The sequence below is a fragment of the Psittacula echo genome, assembly GCF_963264785.1.
Source record: "Psittacula echo genome assembly, chromosome: 13".
Taxonomy (NCBI): domain Eukaryota; kingdom Metazoa; phylum Chordata; class Aves; order Psittaciformes; family Psittacidae; genus Psittacula; species Psittacula echo.
Genome location: NC_137749.1, coordinates 14021115 through 14043699, shown reverse-complemented (window position 1 = coordinate 14043699; position 22585 = coordinate 14021115). Strand labels below are relative to the sequence as shown.

Below are 22585 nucleotides of genomic sequence, written 5' to 3'. Positions count from 1 at the left end.
CCTTGGTTTGGGTTGGAAGGGACCTTAAAGCTCCTCCAGCTCCAACCCCTGCCACGGGCAGGGACCCCTTCCACTGGAGCAGCTTGCTCCAAGTCCCTGTGTCCAAGCTGGCCTTGAGCACTGCCAGGGATGGGGCAGCCACAGCTTCTCTGGGCACCCTGTGCCAGTGCCTCAGCACCCTCACAGGGAAGAGCTTGTGCCTAAGAGCTCATCTCAGTCTCCCCTCTGGCAGGTTAAAGCCATTCCCCTTGGCCTGGCCCTGCAGGCCCTTGTCCCAAGCCCCCCTCCAAGGGTCAGGATGAAATGTCTTCTGCTTCCTACAGGAAATACTCAAATCGTGATGTTGCTTCTTGCTGAGCGAGAGGCAAGTCAGTACATGAGTCAGAGGTGGGAAAGGGTTTGGTCACCCAGGGGTGGCCCAGGGGAGCAGGAAATCACCAGGAGAGGAATGATGGATGAGAGGAGCCAGAGGAGGCAATTCCACCTCCCTGCGGCACATGCAGCATCCCGAGGGACACGCGCTGCCTCCCAGACCACCAGCTCTACCCTCAGGCTCCAGTGGCAAAATCAAACCATTCTGTTTGCAGACAACTGTATCAGATAGCAAAAAACACCCTGTCCCTTGATGCTTCCACCTTCCAAACACCTGGTGTGGAAGCAAATCAGGCAGGAATGTTGCTGGGATGATGATGTAGTTTGGGTTTAGTCTGACTCCTTTGTCCAAATGCAAAACCACAGTGTTTTTCCACTTTGCCTTTGCATTTCAACTGGTTTCTGGCTTCCTGTTCCCAAGCGTGACCACTTCCACACAGCCCCACCACAGCTCCAAGGTCTCTGCTCTTTAGTGTGACATTTCCTTTCCTCATCATTCTCAATCAACTCATTCTGAAAGCATCCATAGCCCTTAAGTTTGGAACCTCTTTATATACACCCATCTCCCAAGCCAACCCATGAAACAAGGGGTGAATTTAAGATCTCAGAGCTCCAGGGGGACTGGGGCACTGGAACAACTCAAATTCAAGCCCATCCATTAAAAATACATCAGAAACACTTGATTTGTAGCAGTTGAAACACCTTCCCCTGGTTTAGGTGCAGAAAGCAGCGCTGGGTGCAGTGGGAAACCTGGGCTGCCCCATGCAAGGACTTGCTCTGCCTCTGCAAGCCCTGAAGACCACTCACACATGGGGAGAGTCAGCACTTTATGAACTTACACATTAATTTCAGCATCCAACCAACTTCAAGGTCTCCCTCAAACACTTCCACCCCCCCTGCACACCAGAAAGCAGCACAGCCCCACAAGCTGCAAGCCCCAGCACTCAGCCAGCACCAGCATTCCAGAGCCCAGCCCTCTCCTGCCCCGTTAGAGGCTGTAGCTCTGGGATTACGTACTGCGCTTCCCACAGCACCTCCTCCTCATCCAGGGCTCGGGAGGCTGCGGCTCCACGACGAGGGGACGTGTGCTGGGAGATCACAACTGCAGGGCTCCGACCAGAGGCGATGGCTCCCCTGGGATGCTCTCTGCAGGCTCCATCTCCTCATTGCTTCCCTTCCCGTTCCCTCTCCTCTCTGCAGATCTCATTCCCCAGCACTCGGGGCTGGGAGATGCCTCCTCCTTCTCCTCTTCCTCCTCCTTCTCCTCTTCCTCCTCCTCCTTTCCCTCCACCTCCTCTCTGTATCCTGCACTGCCCCAGCGCACGGCAGGCATGGAACGGGCTCAGAGGAAACAGGAACTTTGGACATTCCAGCTGGTTGGGTTTGGAAGAGCAAGGAGACCTCTCCTGTGGCGTTAGACAGCAACAACAGCAACACAGGGGCAGGCTCCTCACCACATTCCAAGTCCTCACTTCAAACCATACAGGAGCCAGCATGGCAAAGCGCCTTCAAATAACTCTGAGGGCTTCTGCACGCAGTGGGATCCTGGACAAGACACTCATTAGAATAACTACCATGGTATAACAGAGTTATCCTGACACAGAGCTCTCAACCCCTGCCCTGAAAATGCTGCTTCCACGTGCCCCTGCTCTAGGACTCATTTGCAGGCAGGGAGTTGGTTATTCCCAACATCCAAGTGATTTTCTTGCTCCACACTGAAGGGACCATCTCTGCCCCCTGCAGACACATGGAAGAAAGGGCCAGCCCTCCCCTAGCAGAAACCTCCAGTGCTGGAAGGCACCATCACATCTCCATAACCTGCTTCCTTTGTTCAGGTTTTAATTACCATTTTACTTTCATACCCTTCCTGGAATGCTGGGTGTTCCTCACAACGCCCCAGATGCCTGCCTTTCTAAAGCGTGATGCTCCCAATAACACCCGCATTTACCTACACAAGTGAGAGATGAGTCTTGAATATAAACCTGCCTGAAAGCAGCCAAAACACCACTAATTTCCATTGTAAATGATTATATAGAGAGAAATATATATAGTATTGATTGGTGATCCTGCCCCTGCTCTGGGGAGACCCCTCCTGCAGCCCTGATCCAGCTCTGGGGCAGCAGCACAAGAGGGACGTGGAGCTGTTGGAGCAAGTGCAGAGGAGGCCATGGGGATGCTGCGAGGGCTGGAGCAGCTCTGCTCTGGAGCCAGGCTGAGAGAGCTGGGCTGGGGCAGCCTGGAGAAGAGAAGGCTCCTGAAGGGGAGACCTGAGAGCAGCTCCAGTGCCTAAAGGGGCTGCAGGAAACATGGAGAGGGGCTTGGGACAAGGGCCTGTAGGGCCAGGCCAAGGGGAATGGCTTTAACCTGCCAGAGGGGAGACTGAGCTGAGCTCTTAGGCAGAAGCTCTTCCCTGTGAGGGTGCTGAGGCGCTGGCCCAGGGTGCCCAGAGAAGCTGTGGCTGCCCCATCCCTGGCAGTGTTCAAGGCCAGGTTGGACACAGGGGCTTGGAGCAAGCTGCTCCAGTGGAAGGGGTCCCTGCCCGTGGCAGGGGTTGGAGCTGCAGGAGCTTCAAGGTCCCCTCCCATCCAAACCAGAACCCGGCAGACAGCCCTCCACTGCCGCCTGGCAGAAGCAGCACTCCATCCATCCATCCATCCACCCATCTCTCACCAATGGAGCCAGTGGAGGAGGTCACAAGTTGCTACCCAAGAAAGATTTCCTTGCAATAAAACCAAACCTGAGCAGAGCACAAAGACAGAACCATCCTACTCTCTTGCAGCTGAGCTTCACTTCCCAGCATGTTCATTGGAACTGAAACACTCCTCAACAACACAAGAATCATGCCCTTCCCAAGCTGGATCCCACAGGAGCATCTGTCAGCAGCCAAGCTCATTCCAACGCCGGGAACCAAGCGCTGCAGGAGCACAAAGCACCACAAGATGCCAGCACAGCCCGGCTGGAGGAGCCGTGTCCACGGTGTGCACTGTTCTGATGCCATTAACGGGGTCTCCATGGGCTCTGAGCACCAGGAGCCAAGCTGGGCCCGGGGAAAGGGCTGAGATGCTGGGGTAGGAGCAGCAGCGCTCCCCGCCATGGGAGCTACTCTCCTGCCCCATGCAGAGCACGGGAGCAGGGTCTGGCTGCCAAAGCCCTCTCCTGGAAGTCATCCGTCAAGCACAGGCAAGCAAATACCTTCAGCACTGTGCTCTCTGCAGGGACATCTCCCATGCAGGAGCTGGGGAGCCTCAGGGCAAATCCTGCTGAGTGTTCATCAGAGTCAGGGCTTCATGGAAGAGGGTGCCAGGAGAGGACAAACCCTCTCCTGCTGCCCTACCTTGGCACAGAGCATGGACCAAACCACCAGCAACCCTGTGCTGCATCCTGAATCTCAGCATCCTCTTCATCAGGGGCTGTAGCGCCAGGCCAAGGGGAACGGCTTTAACCTGCCCCAGGGGAGACTGAGCTGAGCTCTTAGGCAGAAGCTCTTCCCTGGGAGGGTGCTGAGGCGCTGGCCCAGGGCTGTAGAGCAGGAGCTGACTTGTTCCATGCGACACGACCCACACTGCAGCAGGGATTCCTTCCCGTCCTCCACTGCTCGGTGTGGACCAGCTCTGCCTCCTGCACTGCTGCCCAGCCAGCCCCCAGGGACGCGCTGCAGGCTTCCTGAAGGGAGCAGCTTTCATCTCACCACAGGCTCATCCCAGACTGACTCATTTCTAATCAGGAGCTATTGTTGTTATTGTCAGGTCACAACTGAGTTTTCTCCAACAGGCTTTTTCCGTGCCAGTGAAAAAAAGAAGCACTTGGGAGTTTCAGAGGCCTAAAAATAACACTGAAATCCAGGGAAGTGCTGACGTGAGCAGGAAACGCTCCCCCTGGAGTTCCCAGAGATGAAAATCCTCATTAGAAAACCTACTGAGAAGCTCCCCATGACCCACAGTGTGCCCTTGAGCCCAGAACCCCCCCGTGTGCTGGGCTGCACCCCCAGAGCGTGAGCAGCAGCTCAGGGAGGGGATCCTGCCCCTCTGCTGTGCTCTGGGGAGACCCCCCCTGCAGCCCTGATCCAGCTCTGGGGCAGCAGCACAAGAGGGACGTGGAGCTGTTGGAGCGAGGCCAGAGGAGGCCATGGGGATGCTGCGAGGGCTGGAGCAGCTCTGCTCTGGAGCCAGGCTGAGAGAGCTGGGCTGGGGCAGCCTGGACAAGAGAAGGCTCCTGAAGGGGAGACCTGAGAGCAGCTCCAGTGCCTAAAGGGGCTGCAGGAAACCTGGAGAGGGGCTTGGGACAAGGGCCTGTAGGGACAGGCCAAGGGGAATGGCTTTAACCTGCCAGAGGGGAGACTGAGATGAGCTCTTAGGCAGAAGCTCTTCCCTGGGAGGGTGCTGAGGCGCTGGCCCAGGGTGCCCAGAGAAGCTGTGGCTGCCCCATCCCTGGCAGTGTTCAAGGCCAGGTTGGACACAGGGGCTTGGAGCAAGCTGCTCCAGTGGAAGGGGTCCCTGCCCATGGCAGGGGTTGGAGCTGGAGGAGCTTTAAGGTCCTTTCAACACAAACCAGGCGGGGATGCTGTGATTCTAAAAACTGCATTAAAAACTCCCTGCAGGTGAAACGTGCCTGGCTTCAACATGTAAGTAACAAACATCCATCCTCAGTGCTTGCCAAGAGCTCAAGGCATGAGAGGCAGCGAGAGCCGGGGTGTGCGAGCAGAGCTACAAGCACAGCAGCAAGTTAAACTTCAACCCAGGCAGAGCATTAGAATCAGCACCGCAGCACTGGTGGTCAAGAGAAGGGACCATCTGCACTGACTTTCATCCCAACTCTGGTTATAAGGATACCAAAATGACAAATCAAGCTAATATTAGCCAGCGCAGCAGAGAAGGAATGGCACGGATCATCCTTCCCACTTCCACCACCAACGCAGGAAGAGGGATTTTTAAGATCTCAGGGAATACAAGCTGCAGGCCTGGAGAAAGCCACGGAGACAATTCCTTGGTGACAAGCTGGGAATGTTCAAGTGCACCTGCTCTCCAAAGGACAAGGCAAACGGTGGGATGAGCACCAGGATGGTTCACTGAGGCCAGCAAAGACATGAACTGCCATTCTCCCTTGGCCTGTCCCTACAGGCCCTTGTCCCAAGCCCCTCTCCAGGTTTCCTGCAGCCCCTTGAGGCACTGGAGCTGCTCTCAGGTCTCCCCTTCAGGAGCCTTCTCTTCTCCAGGCTGCCCCAGCCCAGCTCTCTCAGCCTGGCTCCAGAGCAGAGCTGCTCCAGCCCTCGCAGCATCCCCATGGCCTCCTCTGCACTCGCTCCAACAGCTCCATGTCCCTCCAGTCAGTGTCAAAGTTTTCCTTTGAGATCCCTGTGAAACCAGCTCTTCACCCAGGATGCTGTACACACCCCAGTGCCAGCGACACCCCGCAGACCCCCGTGTGCTCACCCAGCACCTCAGGGCTCCCTTGTCAGCCAACATCCTCATGCTGCACATTCCATCCGCCTCCTGCTGCAGGAGCATCTTCCCGAGCCCCAGCGTGGGGGCACTGGCTCCTCCCCACGCTGCCGCTGCAGCTCCTCACCCCTTCCCTTCCCTCCTCTGCGCTGTCACGCTCAGGGGTTATTTTTAGGGGGTTTATGAAGGCAGCCTCACCTGTAGCACTGAGCGCCCCAGAGCCCAAACTGCTCCATGAGCAGCTCCGGGGCCCCAGGCAGGGTCAGTCACTGCCCCAGGCAGAGCTCAGCTCACAGCCTGCTCCAGCAGCTGTAGATCAGGAGCCCTGAAGCGTGTCAGGAATTGAAGCACAACCTGCCAAGAGCACTCAAGCGCAGGGTTCCCCCTGCCTCCTGCGCCCCCAGGACAATGGGGTGGCGGGGATGTACCAGTGCCATAGGGCAGGAGCATGAGCACGTCGTGCAGATGCGGTGGAGCTGGGGCATCACTGTCCATTCCACATCTAAACCCCACTCGTACACCACATGCCTGCAATGCTAACATGGACTGCTGCCCCAGTACCATTCCACACACAACAGTGGGCTTTTTTTCCACGGGAGACCTTAGAGCAGCTCCAGTGCCTAAAGGGGCTACAAGCAACCTGGAGAGGGGCTTTGGACAAGGGCCTGTAGGGACAGGCCAAGGGGAATGGCTTGAACCTGCCAGAGGGGAGACTGAGATGAGCTCTTAGGCAGAAGCTCTTCCCTGTGAGGGTGCTGAGGCGCTGGCCCAGGGTGCCCAGAGAAGCTGTGGCTGCCCCATCCCTGGCAGTGTTCAAGGCCAGGTTGGACACAGGGGCTTGGAGCAAGCTGCTCCAGTGGAAGGGGTCCCTGCCCGTGGCAGGGGTTGAGCTTTAAGGTCCTTCCAACCCAAACAGGCTGGGATCCTAGGATTCCATGATTCTGCCAGTGTTTCCGTTGCCTTTCGCTGCTGCTGTCACACACAAACCCTCTCCCATCCCTGCACACCAGCTCCTTTGCTCGCTGCAGCGGAGGTGGCCTCAATTCCACAGTCCCCGCTGAGCTCCTGCTGGAATGCTGAATCTGTGCTGTTACATAAGCCACATTTTCGGTGTTCCTTCGCTCTAAACCATCACCACAGATTCCACCTGCAACAGAACCACAGCGAACAGAGTGCTGCACCTGGGAAACAAGGGCCAGAGCAGCACCCACCCCAGGAGGTACGCGCATGGCCTGGGTAACTCCATCCCCACGTGCAAGTGCAAAACAGTGGCAAGAGAATCCCAACCAGGTATTTCCTGGCTCGTGAAATACAGGAAGATCCTAAAGATTCCCTCCCTCCCCCCATGTCTGCACTGCCAAAAGCAATGGGAGGCTGTGCAGACCTCGGACTGTCTATAGCCCATCTCTGCTGAATGCCCACCCATGAGGATCTCACCAGCTCCGGCACTCACACTGCCTGCTCAAGGACTCACCACCCTGGGCTTCCATGCCAAGGCCTACAATGTTCTCGGGTTGGGAAGCATTCCCAGGCTGGTCAGGCACACTCTAAAAGCAGCAACAATGGGAAACCACTTCTTGTTCTTCCTGTCACTTGACTTCCCCAGAACACACCACGTACGTGTTCAGACCACTTCAACCCCTGGACTTAAAAGGAACTCAGTGCCTCATAACCCCCCATGTTTAGGGCAGTTGTTGATGGTCCCATTGCCTGCGACACCCCAAGCATTCAGCTGCAGCAGAAGTGGAGGGCCACAGCCACCTCCTGCACATCCCAGCCCCAAAACTCTTCCCTTGCCTGGCAGAGCCTTTCCATTCCTCATGGGATGCCCAGGAGCCAGAATATTCCTAAGAGCTCATCTCAGTCTCCCCTCTGGCAGGTTAAAGCCATTCCCTTTGTCTTGTCCCTACAGGCCCTTGTCCAAAGCCCCTCTGCAGGTTTCCTGTAGCCCCTTCAGGCACTGGGAGCTGCTAGCATGTCACTGTCCTAAGGATATTTTTACTGCCATGTAAAAGGAATACTAACCACAGTCAGCAAATACTTTTAAGTTCACCTTCTCCGGAGCACAGCAGCAGAGAAGAGCGAGCACAAGGAGCAGACAGAAGTGTTTCTTTGCCCCCACTCCCCAAACTCAACGCTGTCCAGAGGCTGATGCACGAGCTGACAAAGATCCGAGGGCTGATGTGGGTGCAGTGTGGGGAGTGGGAAGGCTGGGATTACCCCAGGAGCTCACGGCAATGGGAACACAGGGTGGCTACAGGAATCTGACTCTCCACGGGGTGACAGAGCTGGGAACCCTGTGGGCAAATCAAGTTTCCTCCAACTTCACCAGCACGTTCTAAGTCCAACGAGGAGGAGGAGGAACGGCAGGCAGGGCTGAGCAGAGGCTGGAGGTGAGCTGCCCACCCGGCCCCTTCTGTCCTGGCTTACACTGTACAGTTATCCCGGAGGAATTACCCACCACGTGGGAGCAGAGGAGAGAGCTTCACAGCAGCTCGCCTCTACTCTCACTTTCTGCCACTAATCCCCAGTATCACCAGGCCGGTTTCTCACTAGTGAAGCAGGATGAGGACATGATCTTCCTCCAGCGACACCCATCAGCACGTCCCTGTGTCCCTGCTCACAGCTCCTGACCAAAATAGTCCTGGCTACGCAGCGGGTACAGGGGAAACCAGAGCTCCTTGAGTTGCAGGAGGAGGGAACAGCAAAGTCTCCCATCTTGTGCGGGGTTTGATGTTTCTTAGAAACAGAAATGAAACCCAGGGCTGTGGAAGCAGCTCCTCCGAGCACAGGGCACCAGCCAGCAGTGCAGGCACCAGCGCTTTCCTGCCTGCTCACTGCAAGAGAACCACAGGGGGAAAAGCCTCTACATCTACCCCAAAACAGTCTCCTCCAGTCAGGCTATCTGCAGTTAACACCATGTGCCAGTCCTACACCCCACCAATCCCGAGAGGAAAGCAGCGAGGAACCCCTGGTGCCTGCAGAGCCACAGATGACCAGAGAACTCCAGCTCTCACCGGACCACGTTGTATCTTCAGTAGGGCCCCAAGTGGGGCTCACCCTTAGAACATTTCAAGTTACTTGCCTTTGCTTTCTGTGTTTTGAATGAACTCGTTCCACACTAACACCCTGGCCCTTCTGCATGCAAGGAGAGAAGCCAGGCTGCTTCTACCTCCTGGGGTGTCAAAACTGGCTTAGACATTGCTCCTGCCAGAGCAAATGAACGTGGCTGTGAGAGGGAAGAGCTCAGCGTGGGGTTGGAGTTGTACCGGCTCCTTGCAGGGGTGGATGAACACCAAGGCTTCTCAGAGGGCTTGTTGAGGCTCCCCGGTCACCTGGCAGGGGCTTGGGAGCTTAAGGGTGACTTTAACCTGCTGGGCTTCCCTGGGAGGGTGCTGAGGTGCTGGCCCAGGGTGCCCAGAGAAGCTGTGGCTGCCCCATCCCTGGCAGTGCTCAAGGCCAGGTTGGACACAGGGGCTTGGAGCAAGCTGCTCCAGTGGAAGAGGTCCCTGCCCGTGGCAGGGGTTGGAACTGGAGGAGCTTTAAGGTCCCTTCCAACCCAAACCAGGCTGGGATTCCATGATACTGTGACTCCAAAGGACACCCCCTTCCCTCTCCTGGATGCTCCTTGCACACTGAAAAGCTGCTCCACATGTGAGACTGCCCCGGGGCTCAGCAGCAGAGACACCTCAGCAGCAGCTGACTGGAACCAAGCCATCTCCACCAGCCTGGAGCATCCTTACGGATGCTCCTCATGTCCTTGCCAGCCGGGCAGGCAGCGTTAGACAAAAACCTGCTTCACTGCCCTCCTCACCTATCCCCTGCACTGCTCTCCCAGTCTTCTGGCCGCCCGGAGCCATCAATGCCCCCTCCTTGCACAGGGAATTTGATTTGGACTCAAGCAAACCTAACACATTCCTGCTTTACGTTAACTGAGAGACCTCTAACTGGGACAAAACACCATCAGCCTGGTGCACATCGACGTGTAAAGTAACCCACGGCCGCCCCCAGCTCTAACTGCACGGCACAAGGACTCGGTGCCTGTTTACAGTGTTACCCCCTCGGAGCAGCTCAGAAAAGCCTGGAAAAACAAGAGTTCGGTTGGTCTGTGTGTCCCATCCGCTGCCTGGCCTGCATCACTGCAGACAGCTGAGTCAGCACAACCGTGGGGCAGCGCCGGAGCGAGCGCGGCGGCCGCACCACCCTTCCCGGGAAGCACGGCCCGAGCTGCCCGCAGTTGGGAAGTCCGAGCCTTAGGACAGGAAGTCTCTGTGCCTGCTGTTTATGCACAAAGACACAACGCACACTGCCGGTGCCTGGCTCCAGGAGCACCGCCGCCGTCCTGCAGCTGCCCCAGCATCCCCCAGCAAGGGGAAGGTGAAGCCCACACCAACCTCGCCCACAGACAAGATCCTTTTCCAAACACCCATCCAGCTTAGGACGCGCTTCCCGTCGTGGGATAAGTGGCATTCCCGGGACTGACAGCCATCCCAGCTGTGACCTGGCACGACATCATGCTCTGCCAGGCAAAACTCTGCCCAGGACCTGCCCTCTGCATTGATATTTCCGCACGTCCCAGAGCTGGAGCTCTGAGGAGCAGAGCTCACAATAGAATCATAGAATCACAGAATAGTCAGGGTTGGAAAGGACCTGAAGATCATCCAGTTCCAACCTCCCTGCCATGGGCAGGGACACCTCACACTAAACCATGGCACCCAAGGCTCTGTCCAACCTGGCCTTGAACACCGCCAAGGATGGAGCATTCACAGCTTCCCTGGGCAACCCATTCCAGTGCCTCACCACCCTCACAGTAAAGAATTTCTTCCTTAGATCCAATCTAAACTTCCCCTGTTTCAGTTTGAACCCGTTACCCCTTGTCCTGTCACTGCAGTCCCTGATGAAGAGTCCCTCCCCAGCATCCTTGTAGGCCCCCTTCAGATACTGGAAGCTGCTCTGAGGTCATACTGCATGTCCTGAGTCCCACAGACACCAGTGCCCCGGAACACAGCACGCTGCAACAGCGAAGGGAAGCAGGGAAGGGGCTGATGCAGTGCTCAACATCTGCGTGACCTTGAGGGCTGGCTGAGGAGGCACAAGTCGGACCACATCACCCAGGACCAGGGGTTTGCTCTCCTGCAAGTCAACCCGCTGGCGCTCCGGCTTTGTGCTGCTCTCTACAACACATGACATCAAGCACAGACTCTGCCGCTGGCAGCCAGCATCCCAAGGGACCATCCCACTGGCACATGGACAAAACCATGAATGCGCTGCCTTCCAAACCCCTGGTCACACGGGTTTGATGCTGACTGTGTGATTTCCTAAGCCAGCACGTTACAGAGCAGCCTCCATCCGCACAGCCACGGCGTGCAGCGGGTTCAGGGCACCAGCAGCAGCAGTGCCCCTGGGAAAGCACAGGCTTGCATGGCTGCACTGAACCAACCCCAACCTTCCCTGGAATGCCGAGCTGCAAAATATTTGACTTATGTATCCGTATTCCCTGCAGTCCATAGCACAGAGTAGCACCTGCAAGTGTCCCCAAGCCCTAACCCACACCAGGACAGTGAGATGCTCCATAAGCACTGAACCAAAGCAGCTCCAGGCTGTGCTCCAGGGCCTGGCATGGTACAGTATCTGGTCGCAGCCTCACCCACCCCCTTCCTACAATATTTAGGGCATTTTCTGAAGCTACATTTTCATTTCAAGCACAGCATTACAGAAAGCACAACTGATGAATCAACTGACATCAATTCTCTTGTACAAGGCCTGGTTTGCTTTCCCTTTCAGCGACTGGAAGCAGTGCTAGCTTATGGAAGAAAACCAATTGTTAGTCCCAGAAGAGTTATGAACACTGAAATACTTCTGTAACGCTGCTCAGCACTGAACAGAGCCATCACACAACGAGCAGCAGCAATGACACCCTGGGGAGGAGCTGTGTAAGAGGCACGGCACTGGGACAGCTTTACAGATCACAGCCATCCCAAATGGACACCGATAACCCCCACCCCACAGTGAGGTGGTGTAGGGAGAAGGAGGAATGTGCACGGAGAAAGACAGCTCAGCTACACTGTGTGTCATCCATCTGCTAAACTGAATGCAGAACGCACGGCTCCAGCACCCTGCTGTGAACTGGTGCTCCCTGTGGTGCCCTCACAGCATCCCCCATCCACACAGACCAACACAGAGTCTCCGGGAGACAGACACATCCATCCTGCCTCGACAAGCATCATCAGCAGCTCATTTTGACTGGTCGTCTACAACTTACAGCCAGCACCAGGGGCTTTGCAGACCTGTCCAATGCTGCCCAACCAGACGAGATGACGTTTGGTGCACACAATGCTGTTTAGAACCCTTTGTGTCTGGGTGACACCATCAGCTCTGTTCAATTACGTATGACACAGGATCTGCCAGGCTTTCTGCACGAGTTAGCAAGCACAAAAGAGCTGCTTTACAAGGAGGTTTTAGGGAGGACCCGGCTGCAGGGTCACGGGCTCTACCTGACTGGTTGTTCCTCATGCGGATGGCTTTGGCTTTGGCCAGCTCCAGGGCCGTGACCCAGCGCTGCCTCTCCACTTCCGAGTTGGCCTTTAAGTGGTAGGTCCTTCCGCCGTTGGAAAGCACAATGTTACAGGAGTCCTCCGTGTCGATGTGAGCCGTGGACAGGTTGATGGTCCCGCGACACGTGTGGGCCATTTCTGCCTGCGTCCTGCAGAGGAACAGAGGGAAAAGGAAGCGTCAGCCCCCCTGCACCCAGCCTGTCCCCAGAGCACCCGGCCACACCACAGAGACCCATGGACACGACCCCAGCAGGAGGCAAGGACAGCAAAGCCACCCCAGCCAGAAAGGCTTCTTCAGCAGAGAACAGGGATGGGCTGCAGCACCTCGAATCCTGTGTTCAGCTCTGGGCCCCTCTGGGGCCAGAGAAGGGCAATGGAGCTGGTGTGCTAAGATCCTGCAGGCAAAGACCTCCATGTGAAAGGCAAATGGAAGCAACACAAGTCCTGAATCAGCTGTTAAACACCTTTAATACTGCCAAAATGCATAGAGTCACAGACTTGTCCAGCCTGGAGAAGAGAAGGCTCCTGAAGGGGAGACCTGAGAGCAGCTCCAGTGCCTAAAGGGGCTGCAGGAAACCTGGAGAGGGGCTTGGGACAAGGGCCTGTAGGGACCATAGGTTAAGTTCAAACCCAGCGCACAGCCCAGTTACATTAGCTTGCGGGAGGGGAGTGAACTGGCACCAAATGAAACCAAGCTGTGATTCTCACTTCCAAAGTCACCCTCTTTGTGATGCAGCACACACTGATGTGTTCCCAGGAGGGATTACTTCCCCCTTCAGAGAACTACTAAAATGATTTTCTCCTCTACACAAAACAAAGGTCTCCAAGGTGACTTCACTCAATCAGCCCCAGTCACATTCCCAGCCCTGCTCTCCCACCCAGAACACCATTTCAGCCCAGGTTTTTGTTCTGTAAGCTCCATTCCCATGCCAATCTGCACAGAAACCAAGCCCTATCCATCAGCACCCCGACACGAGGCAAGCACCTGACCCAGCCCTGAGCCAGCAACCAGCGACTCCTCTGTGTGCATGGGAGAGGCAGGAGGCGGGGGTGCCCTTGAGGAGCGCTGCTGATGGGGTGGATGTGCTCAGCACCAGCAGCAGCTCAGCTCCTGTGTGACACAGCCCAGGCACATCTCCTGAGCCTGCACTTCCGGCAATAATCCCAGCGCTGCACATATGGGAGAGGAGCTGGGCTGGCGGCAACGGAGCCAAAGGGAGGTTGAACCTGGGCTCAGGGCACACAGGTGGAGGCAGAGGAATATCTGGGATTTTTTTGCTGTTCCCTCACAAAGCTGATCGCAATCATCCCAGCCTGGTTTGTGTTGGAAGGGACCTTAAAGCTCATCCAGTCCCAACCCCTGCCACGGGCAGGGACCCCTTCCACTGGAGCAGCTTGCTCCAAGTCCCTGTGTCCAACCTGGCCTTGAACACTGCCAGGGATGGGGCAGCCACAGCTTCTCTGGGCACCCTGTGCCAGCGCCTCAGCACCCTCACAGGGAAGAGCTTCTGCCTAAGAGCTCAGCTCAGTCTTCCCTATTTCAGTTTAAACCCATCACTCCTTGTCCTATCGCCACAGCCCCTCTTTTGGTAAGGACAAAGTGCCTGGAGGTGTTCATGGCCTGAGCTCACCATGGGAGGCAGATCCCACAGCAGCACCCCAAGACCTGAGCACAAGACCTGATAGATTTGTTCTGACTGTTTGGTTACAGTCCCAGTCAGTGAGACGTGCCCCCAGCACACTCAGTGCCCTTCATCCTATCCCTACACTCCAATCAACCCTATCCCTACCCAGGCTGAACGAGGTTCTGGGTGACCTGATCTAGTTGAAGATGTCCCTGCCCATGGCAGGGGGTTGGACTAAATGAGCTCTGAAGGCCCCTTCCAATCCAAACCATTCCATGATTCTGTGATGGATTTGCCTTCAGACATCTATAACGAGAGCTGTGCAGGGGGAGGATGAAGAGGACCGCCTCACAGGGAGCGCTTGCCAACGGCACAACGAGAGGTGCCCTGCATCTCCTGGAACACACGATAAACTTTACCTGTGGGTGTTAGAAAGCAGGAGCAGTAAAGAACATCCAGCAAGGGGGAAGCCAATGACCTGGGTGAACATAACCCCTTCCCCAGAGCCTGGCAGAGAGATGCTCAGAGCCCCAGGGCAGCTCCATGCAAGTCCTGAGGTACCAGCTAAGGCACAGGCTCTGCTGCGAACGTGGCTTGGACTCAGTGGCCATCAACTGCACAGCATGGATTATTCCCCAAATCCCTCCTGGGGCAGGAATGGGGCTTCCCTGTGAGGGTGCTGAGGCGCTGGCCCAGGGTGCCCAGAGAAGCTGTGGCTGCCCCATCCCTGGCAGTGTTCAAGGCCAGGTTGGACACAGGGGCTTGGAGCAAGCTGCTCCAGTGGAAGGGGTCCCTGCCCGTGGCAGGGGTTGGAGCTGGAGGAGCTTTAAGGTCCCTTCAACACAAACCAGGCTGGGATGCTGTGAATCACCAGAAAGGTTTCTAACTCTAAAAGCATCAATGCACTGTCGTAATGCCAGCAGGTCCCTATTTCAGCAGCCAAATCTCCTCTGGCAGCATGCAGGGATCCCAATCCCTGCACACACCGATCAGAGGATGCTGCTCTGAACACAGCTGAAAAGCTGCTCCAGCTGCTTTCATACCACAAACCTAAACATACAGAGCTTGACAAAACAACTCCTCAGCATCAGGTACTTAAAAAGGCTTTTGCTATAAAACTCCCAGAGTCTTAATTTTAGCAACTCCTACTCTGCAGCCTGACAGATGAGCCACACAGCACAGTGCAATCAGAGAACAGCAAGTCACCGTGTAAAGCCCTGCTTTCCAGCTCTGAGGCTGCTCAGGCCGCCAGCGCTATGCAAAAGATGCTCCAAGACATCTTTCTATATATAAACCCTTGAAACTCCTTTGTAAGAGCTCTGAAGACAGACTGATAAACAGAGCCAAGAGAAGAAGGGGGAAAGTACAGAATAAGCTGGTTTCCATCTCTCAGCTCCACAGCTTTGCTTTCAGCTGTATCACAACAGCCCAACATTTACCTGCAGATGCTGGCACGACGCTCACAGGGATATTTTAATTACAGCTGTGTGGCTCTGTGGGAAGTTAATAGAACACAGCAAGAAATGGGAGAGCTCCAGAGCTCACACCCTGCTCCCAAACACCGCTCACGTACAGCAAGGGAGCACGATGGATGCTCCTGGGATTTCTCTGCTAAGACGGAGCTGTTGGAGCGAGTGCAGAGGAGGCCACGGAGCTGCTGCAAGGGCTGGAGCCAGGCTGAGAGAGCTGGGCTGGGGCAGCCTGGAGAAGAGAAGGCTCCTGAAGGGGAGACCTGAGAGCAGCTCCAGTGCCTGCACCTTCAATGCTAAATTCCCATCTTAGCACTCCCCCAGCCACTTGCTCTCCAGTGAAGAGGCCACTGCAGGGCTCAAACCCATGTCCGTGCCCACCTCCCCTGAGAGGCTCAGTGACCACAGGGTGAGCAGCACTCAAGGGCTCACAGGTTCTCCTGCCCTGTTCCTGCGCATCCTTCACCCGGGGCTTTTGCTCACCGTGGCTGCTCCACAAGCACATTTGGGCACATCCATGAGAGGCTGCACCTGAACCTCCAAGCCCCTGACCACACATCTGGGGGAATTCACCCTGGTGAGAGCGGGGATGCCGGAGCCAGCACGTTCCCAAGCAGCCACCCGAGCATCCTTCCCTTGGGAAAGCAGCGCCGAGTGCTTGAGCAGGAATCTGCTGTGACTGCAGCCCTGGCAGCGGGCACCGCCAGACATGCGAGGCTCCTCCAGGTTGTCCCTCAGCTGCCTGCTCGCTGTCTGCCAGGCAGGAACCATTCCAGTTTAAATGGCATGCACAGGGAAACCTGCTGCCGCCGTGCAGCCTCGCAGGGGTTTCCATCCCTCAGTGCTCTCTTGAGCTGTCACCGCTCACACCAGGCAGCTGATGCCTTACAAAGCTTCCTGCCCACGTCTCAGTTCAGAGCGTAGGTGAGGAACAGCCTCTCCAGCACCACCACAACAGCCAGTTCCTGCAGCTCCTCTGCTTTGGGTGGGACGATCAACACAGCCCAGGGACAGCCCCTGTGTCCAACCTGGCCTTGAGCACTGCCAGGGATGGGGCAGCCACAGCTTCTCTGGGCACCCTGGGCCAGCGCCTCAGCACCCTCACAGGGAAGAGCTTCCGCCTATGGCATGAAGCTGGATACAAATCCCAGATCCATTGCGGGAGCTGGCAAACAGACACCTCGAGGAGCTTTGGGCTGTCCTATGTCAACAGAATTATGGACCCAGGCTTCTGCAGGGCTGCAGATCACACCCAAACCCCAACCCCAGCACAGCCAGAAGGAAATGCTGCACCATTCCAGCACAAACCCAACATCGCAGGGCACCCCCCCAGCACACCAGGAGATCTGGGGAGGGTGAGGTTGATGAACACATTGGCCTGGAGCTGCCGGTGCACCTCTGGTGTCGAAGCAGCTCAAGGACCCCACTCACACCTCAGAGCCCAAGACCTGAAGGGCGCTGCAGCAAGACAACTGTGCCACCCAGCCCAGCACCCCCATCCTGCTGCCCTCGCTGCAGTCCCAAATCCAGGCAGCCCAGCATCCCCTTAAGCTGAGCACTCACACGCCACCGGGTGAACACCACCGGCGGTTGCATCCCTTCCCCACTTCTCTCAGGGAGACAATGAGGATAAACGTTTCCATCCCGATCTACGCGGAAGAGAGCACAGTAAGAGATGCACAGGGCAGCGCATGGGCTGTAAAGCAGCACAGCCAGGGGGCACGGCCTCAGTTACAGAGGGAGCCCTGGTTCTGCAGCTGCTCCAGCTTCTCAACAGCACATCCCATGGGGAAAGAAAGGGAAGTCCCTGCACTGGCAGCTCAGGAGTAGCGGAGCACATCCCAGTCAGGAGCCCAGGGGGTTCCTCTGCAGAGCAATGTGGAGCAGCATCACCCTGCAAAGCACAGTGGTCCAAGACCCTGCATCGCATGAGGAACAAATCCTTTACAATGAGGGTGGTCAACGAGGCACTGGCACTGGTTTCCCAGAGAGGTGATGGATGCTCCATCCCTAGAAACATTCCAGGCCAGGCTGTATGTGCTTCTGAGCAGCCTGCTCTAGTTGAAGATGTCCCTGCCCATGGCAGGGGGTAGGAACCAGATGAGCTTTGAAGATCTCTTCCAACCCAAACTGTTCTATGGATGTTAAGGGTGAAATGTAGTGGTGGAACTACAAGAAAAAAACCCAAATGCACATCAAGGCTCATTTAAACGTGGGTGTTGTTCTGATCAAATGCTACATCACAAACAGAGGACACCCAACTATAAACAGCACAAAGCATCCCCCAGTTGAGCCTCTCACTGCTGCCGTTTCTACCAGCATCTCAAGATGAGGCAGGCATTCACTGATGGAACCTGCAGAGTTCCCAAGCCCGGGTTTGTCCAACAGGATATTGCATTCCCATTAACCGTGCACACAGCATGAAGGCCATTTTCTAGCAGCCAAAGTGTAGATGTTTGACCCCTCCTACCACCCCATACCTGATTCACTGGGACCTCATCTCTGCCTCCACATTCTCAGCTATTTGGACACCAGGAAACATTCAGAAGTTCAGCCAAAAACATTTTTTAACTCCTGCCCCCTGTGCAAGAGAAGAAATCACAGAATCATAGATCATGGAATCCCAGCCTGCTTTGGGTTAGAAGGGGCCTTCAGGCTCATCCAGCCCCAACCCCTGCCACAGGCAGGGACCCCTTCCACTGGAGCAGCTTGCTCCAAGCCCCTGTGTCCAACCTGGCCTTGAACACTGCCAGGGATGGGGCAGCCACAGCTTCTCTGGGCACCCTGGGCCAGCACCTCAGCACCCTCACAGGGAAGAGCTTCTGCCTAAGATCCAACCTGACCTTCCCCTGTTCCAGTCTGAACCCATCACCCCTTCACTACAGCCCCTGATGTAGCCCCCTTCAGACACTGGAAGCTGCTCTGAGGTCTCCAGCAGCTTCTCTTCTCCAGGCTGAACAGCCCCAATGTTCTCAGCCCATCTCCATACAGGAGGTGCTCCAGCCCCTGCTCATCCTCGTGGCCTCCTCTGGCCTTGCTCCAACAGCTCCATGTCCCTCTTGTGCTGGACACACCAGCACTGCACACAGTGCTGCAAGTGGGGTCACACGAGAGCAGAGCAGAGGGGCAGGATCCCCTCCCTGAGCTGCTGCTCATGCTCTGGGGATCAGCCCAGCACACAGGAGGAAGATGGAAGCTTCCCCGCGGACACCTCGCTGCTGCTTCCACCACCCACCTCTCCTAACTCGGAGATTAACACCTATTTTTCCTATTGTATCTTCACGGATTAAGCTGAAACCACCTTATTCATGCCACTTTCCCATCAGACTGGAAAACATCATCTCCTGAACTAAGTGAAGGGCCCTGCAGCCACAGAGAAATATTTCTATCAGCTGCAAGACTGGGAAATCCCTTTAGAAGAAGCTGCAGAGGCTGCTGCATGCAGAGGCAGGGCCAGAAATAAAGCACAGGGATATAAAACCAGCAGAACTGGGCAAGGCAGTAGTAGATGGGGACAGAAGAGGAGACAGCAGCTGGATGTGGAAGAGCAATGCTTTGCAATGGTTTCAGCACCTCTCTCTTTTACGATGCTGCAGAACAGGCAGCACAGGGGTCATCAGGCTGATCCCCCTCTTAACTAACTGAGGACGGTGATTTCTCCCAGCGGATTCCGTTCCATTACCAGGAGTTGGGACCACGCAGAAGATGAGGCAGCCACAAGCCCTTGTGGTGCAGGAGAAGCCATTGGTGCCCTGGCACCAAGCAGCACGGCTCTTCCCATGGGATGCTGCTCTCTGCTCGCCTTCCACAAAGCACAGGCTGACTGTGGACGATGCACAAGGGTTCCCACAGGGAATTTACAACCTGACCAGAGAGGAGGTGGAGCTCTCCATGCCCCAGGCACGCCAGCGGTGCCGCAGCGCAGGGACAGGAGCCGCGCTCCCCATCTCACCCCAGTGACAAAGGGCTGTTGTGCCACCACCAGCACCCCGGCAGCAGCTCCCCCCCCAGCACACAGCAGCTTCCAGCGCTGTGCCACCGGCGCTCAGGGTGCTCTGAGCCCCAGCAGCTCCTCCGTGCTGAGATCTGGTTCTCCATCCTCACCCTGTCCTGGATGCACATCCGAAACATCTCCTGCAGCACACGTTACAGACACCCAACCGCACGAGCACCCCATGGCGCGTGTCCCGTGAACCGGGTTTTGCACATCCTTTGGTCGGAACAACTGGAGCACACAGCCAGTGACCTCTGCATTCGCTTTTAGACGCGAGCAATCCCAAACAGCACTTTAAATCTGGGTTCCTGCTGAAGCCGAACACTCACGTGCCCGCAGTCAGGGGTGGAAGCACAGACATCAAACCTCCCCTGGTTCAAGGAGGAAGGATTTTGATGCTGACTCAATGCCAGCACACAAACACCCCGGAGGAAGCGGGCGCGTGGCTCAGTGAGCAGCGTTCCCTGTCAGCACATCAGCAGCTGCTTTAGCTCGCACAAACCACAGGCTCCACGTGACAAAGAGCTCGGATCATGTTGTTTTCCTTCCTCTTTTTGCCTTCACCAAACCTGCCACATCACAAACCAACCCCAAACAAGCATATGGCCAAGTGCTGCGCTGAGATTGCTGCAGAAACACCCGATTTAGTGCTATTTAAGGCCGATTAATCCAGCACTGGCTGCGGTCAGGATGGGCACAGATTAGGAACACTCAGGTCCCTGGGACAAAGCCTGCAATTCCGGCTGTGATCCTCATCCCACAGCACAGGAATTGCCCCCTCCAACCCATCCAGCAGTTTCCCAAGCTGAATCTGGGATAAGACCCTAAACAGCCCCAGGACCCAGCACTGCAGAGCCTCAAACAGTGCCGCACAAGGAAGGATTTAGGGGTGACCCTAGAAACACAGGGATGCGGTAAGCGGAGCGATCAGGACTTCACAGCTCTTCCCTGACCAGACCACCTCGGACACCTGCATGCTTTGCCAGCAGTGACTTTTCCATGACTCACTGGTACATGAAGATGCCTCCAACCTCAAAGTGCTGACACTGGCAAAATGGGCTTGTGAGATGTTGCATTAAACCTTTATGGCCCAGAGCATCTGGGATGAGCACAGAGCCTTGTCCTGCACTGCAGTGCTGGGAGGAGCATGTCCATCTGATAAATAACCTTCCCTCAGCTCCCTTAGAGGTTTGGTTTTCTCTTTGGGAAGCAGAGATACAGGATTGGGTGAGGAGAAGCTCCTCATGACCCACAGTGTGCGCTTGAGCCCAGAACCCCCCCCATGTGCCGGGCTGCACCCCCAGAGCGTGAGCAGCAGCTCAGGGAGGGGATCCTGCCCCTCTGCTGTGCTCTGGGGAGACCCCCCCTGCAGTCCTGATCCAGCTCTGGGGCAGCAGCACAAGAGGGACGTGGAGCTGTTGGAGCGAGGCCAGAGGAGGCCATGGAGATGCTGCGAGGGCTGGAGCAGCTCTGCTCTGGAGCCAGGCTGAGAGAGCTGGGCTGGGGCAGCCTGGAGAAGAGAAGGCTCCTGAAGGGGAGACCTGAGAGCAGCTCCAGTGCCTAAAGGGGCTGCAGGGAACCTGGAGAGGGGCTTGGGACAAGGGCCTGTAGGGACAGGCCAAGGGGAATGGCTTTAACCTGCCCGAGGGGAGACTGAGATGAGCTCTTAGGCAGAAGCTCTTCCCTGTGAGGGTGCTGAGGCGCTGGCCCAGGGTGCCCAGAGAAGCTGTGGCTGCCCCATCCCTGGCAGTGTTCAAGGCCAGGTTGGACACAGGGGCTTGGAGCAAGCTGCTCCAGTGGAAGGGGTCCCTGCCCCTGGCAGGGGTTGGAGCTGGAGGAGCTTTAAGGCCCCTTCAACCCACACCAGGCTGGGACTATGAAAACTCAGCTGTGGTAAGAAGGTGAAAATCAGGCGGCAGCAGAGCAGGGCAGGACAAGGTCTGACAAAGGGACTCCTGTTGGGTCATTTATGAAACAAATGAAATCATAAAACAAAGTTAAAAACCCAACCCCAAACACAGTTACAGGGAGCACCCTCTGCCCCCCCAGCCACGCTATCTCCTCTCCCCTCTGCAGAGGCTGGAGGTGGCCGTGGCTGATAAGGGCACGAGCCCTGTTAACAGGGCACCCGCAGAGCTCTGGAGGCCGCTGCCTTGGGCGAGCAGCTTCACGTGCTCCGCAAGGTGACCCAGCTCCTCGCTGAGCAGGGCAGGAGCAGCTCTCCATGCTGGGGTGACAGCACACGCACAGCCCTGCTCCACCACAACACTGCCCGATGCATGGGGCCTGGAGCAACCTCATTCAGCAGAAGCAAAGAAACGGGTCCAGCTTTCCCCTCAGCACATCCCGCTTCTGACAAACCTCTTCTTCAGAGGTCAGCTTTGGCAGCTGCCTCCCTTCCACACCAGAATCAAGCTGCTGGTTACAGGGCATGAAACTGCTACCCCTGCCTGGGCAGAGAGGGGAGCGTGAACTTGAGAACGGAAACACTTATGTGCAGAAGGTACCTCCAGGATCTCCATTACCTATGGAGGGATCAATCAGCCTCCATGGCCATGCTCCTGACAAGTGCAGAGGTCAGCAATGCTGTGACCAGCATTTGGGTCCATAAGGAAGGACTGATGAAACAGAGAGAGGAAACTGCAAGCAGGCTATTAAACCATCCCTGCAATGTGAGTGCATGGGGCAGGGGGACACAGGGTAAGATCTTTCCCATTCCTTACGACACAACCCAGAAAATAAACTTTGGCAGCAGCTTGTCAGCCGCTGGAGATGCCAAGAGCTTCCATAACACAGAAACTGAGAGTTAACTGCTTAGTGACCCATGCTTCAGACTGGGAAACCTCTCAGATCAAACACCGCAGGTGCTCAAAGGGCCTTAGAAAAGCACTTCTGGACAAACCTGACACATCCCCAGTCTGGAGAGACACTCAGCATCCTGCATCCAGCTCTGGGGCAGCAGCACAAGAGGGACGTGGAGCTGCTGGAGCGAGGCCAGAGGAGGCCATGGGGATGCTGCGAGGGCCGGAGCAGCTCTGCTCTGGAGCCAGACTGAGAGAGCTGGGCTGGGGCAGCCTGGAGAAGAGAAGGCTCTGAAGGGGAGACCTGAGAGCAGCTCCAGTGCCTAAAGGGG

General features: G+C 56.3%; 1 protein-coding gene across 2 annotated transcripts in view; it reads right to left on the bottom strand.

Moving 5' to 3' along the window:
- The window catches only part of OSBP2 (oxysterol binding protein 2), an 83346-nt gene that overhangs the window by 47275 nt on the left and 13486 nt on the right, over positions 1-22585 (bottom strand). For both annotated transcript variants that reach the window (XM_080629048.1, XM_080629049.1), the window contains one exon: positions 12305-12513. In XM_080629048.1, the coding sequence (XP_080485174.1) occupies positions 12305-12513 (209 nt within the window). The remainder of the gene's footprint in view (positions 1-12304; positions 12514-22585) is intronic.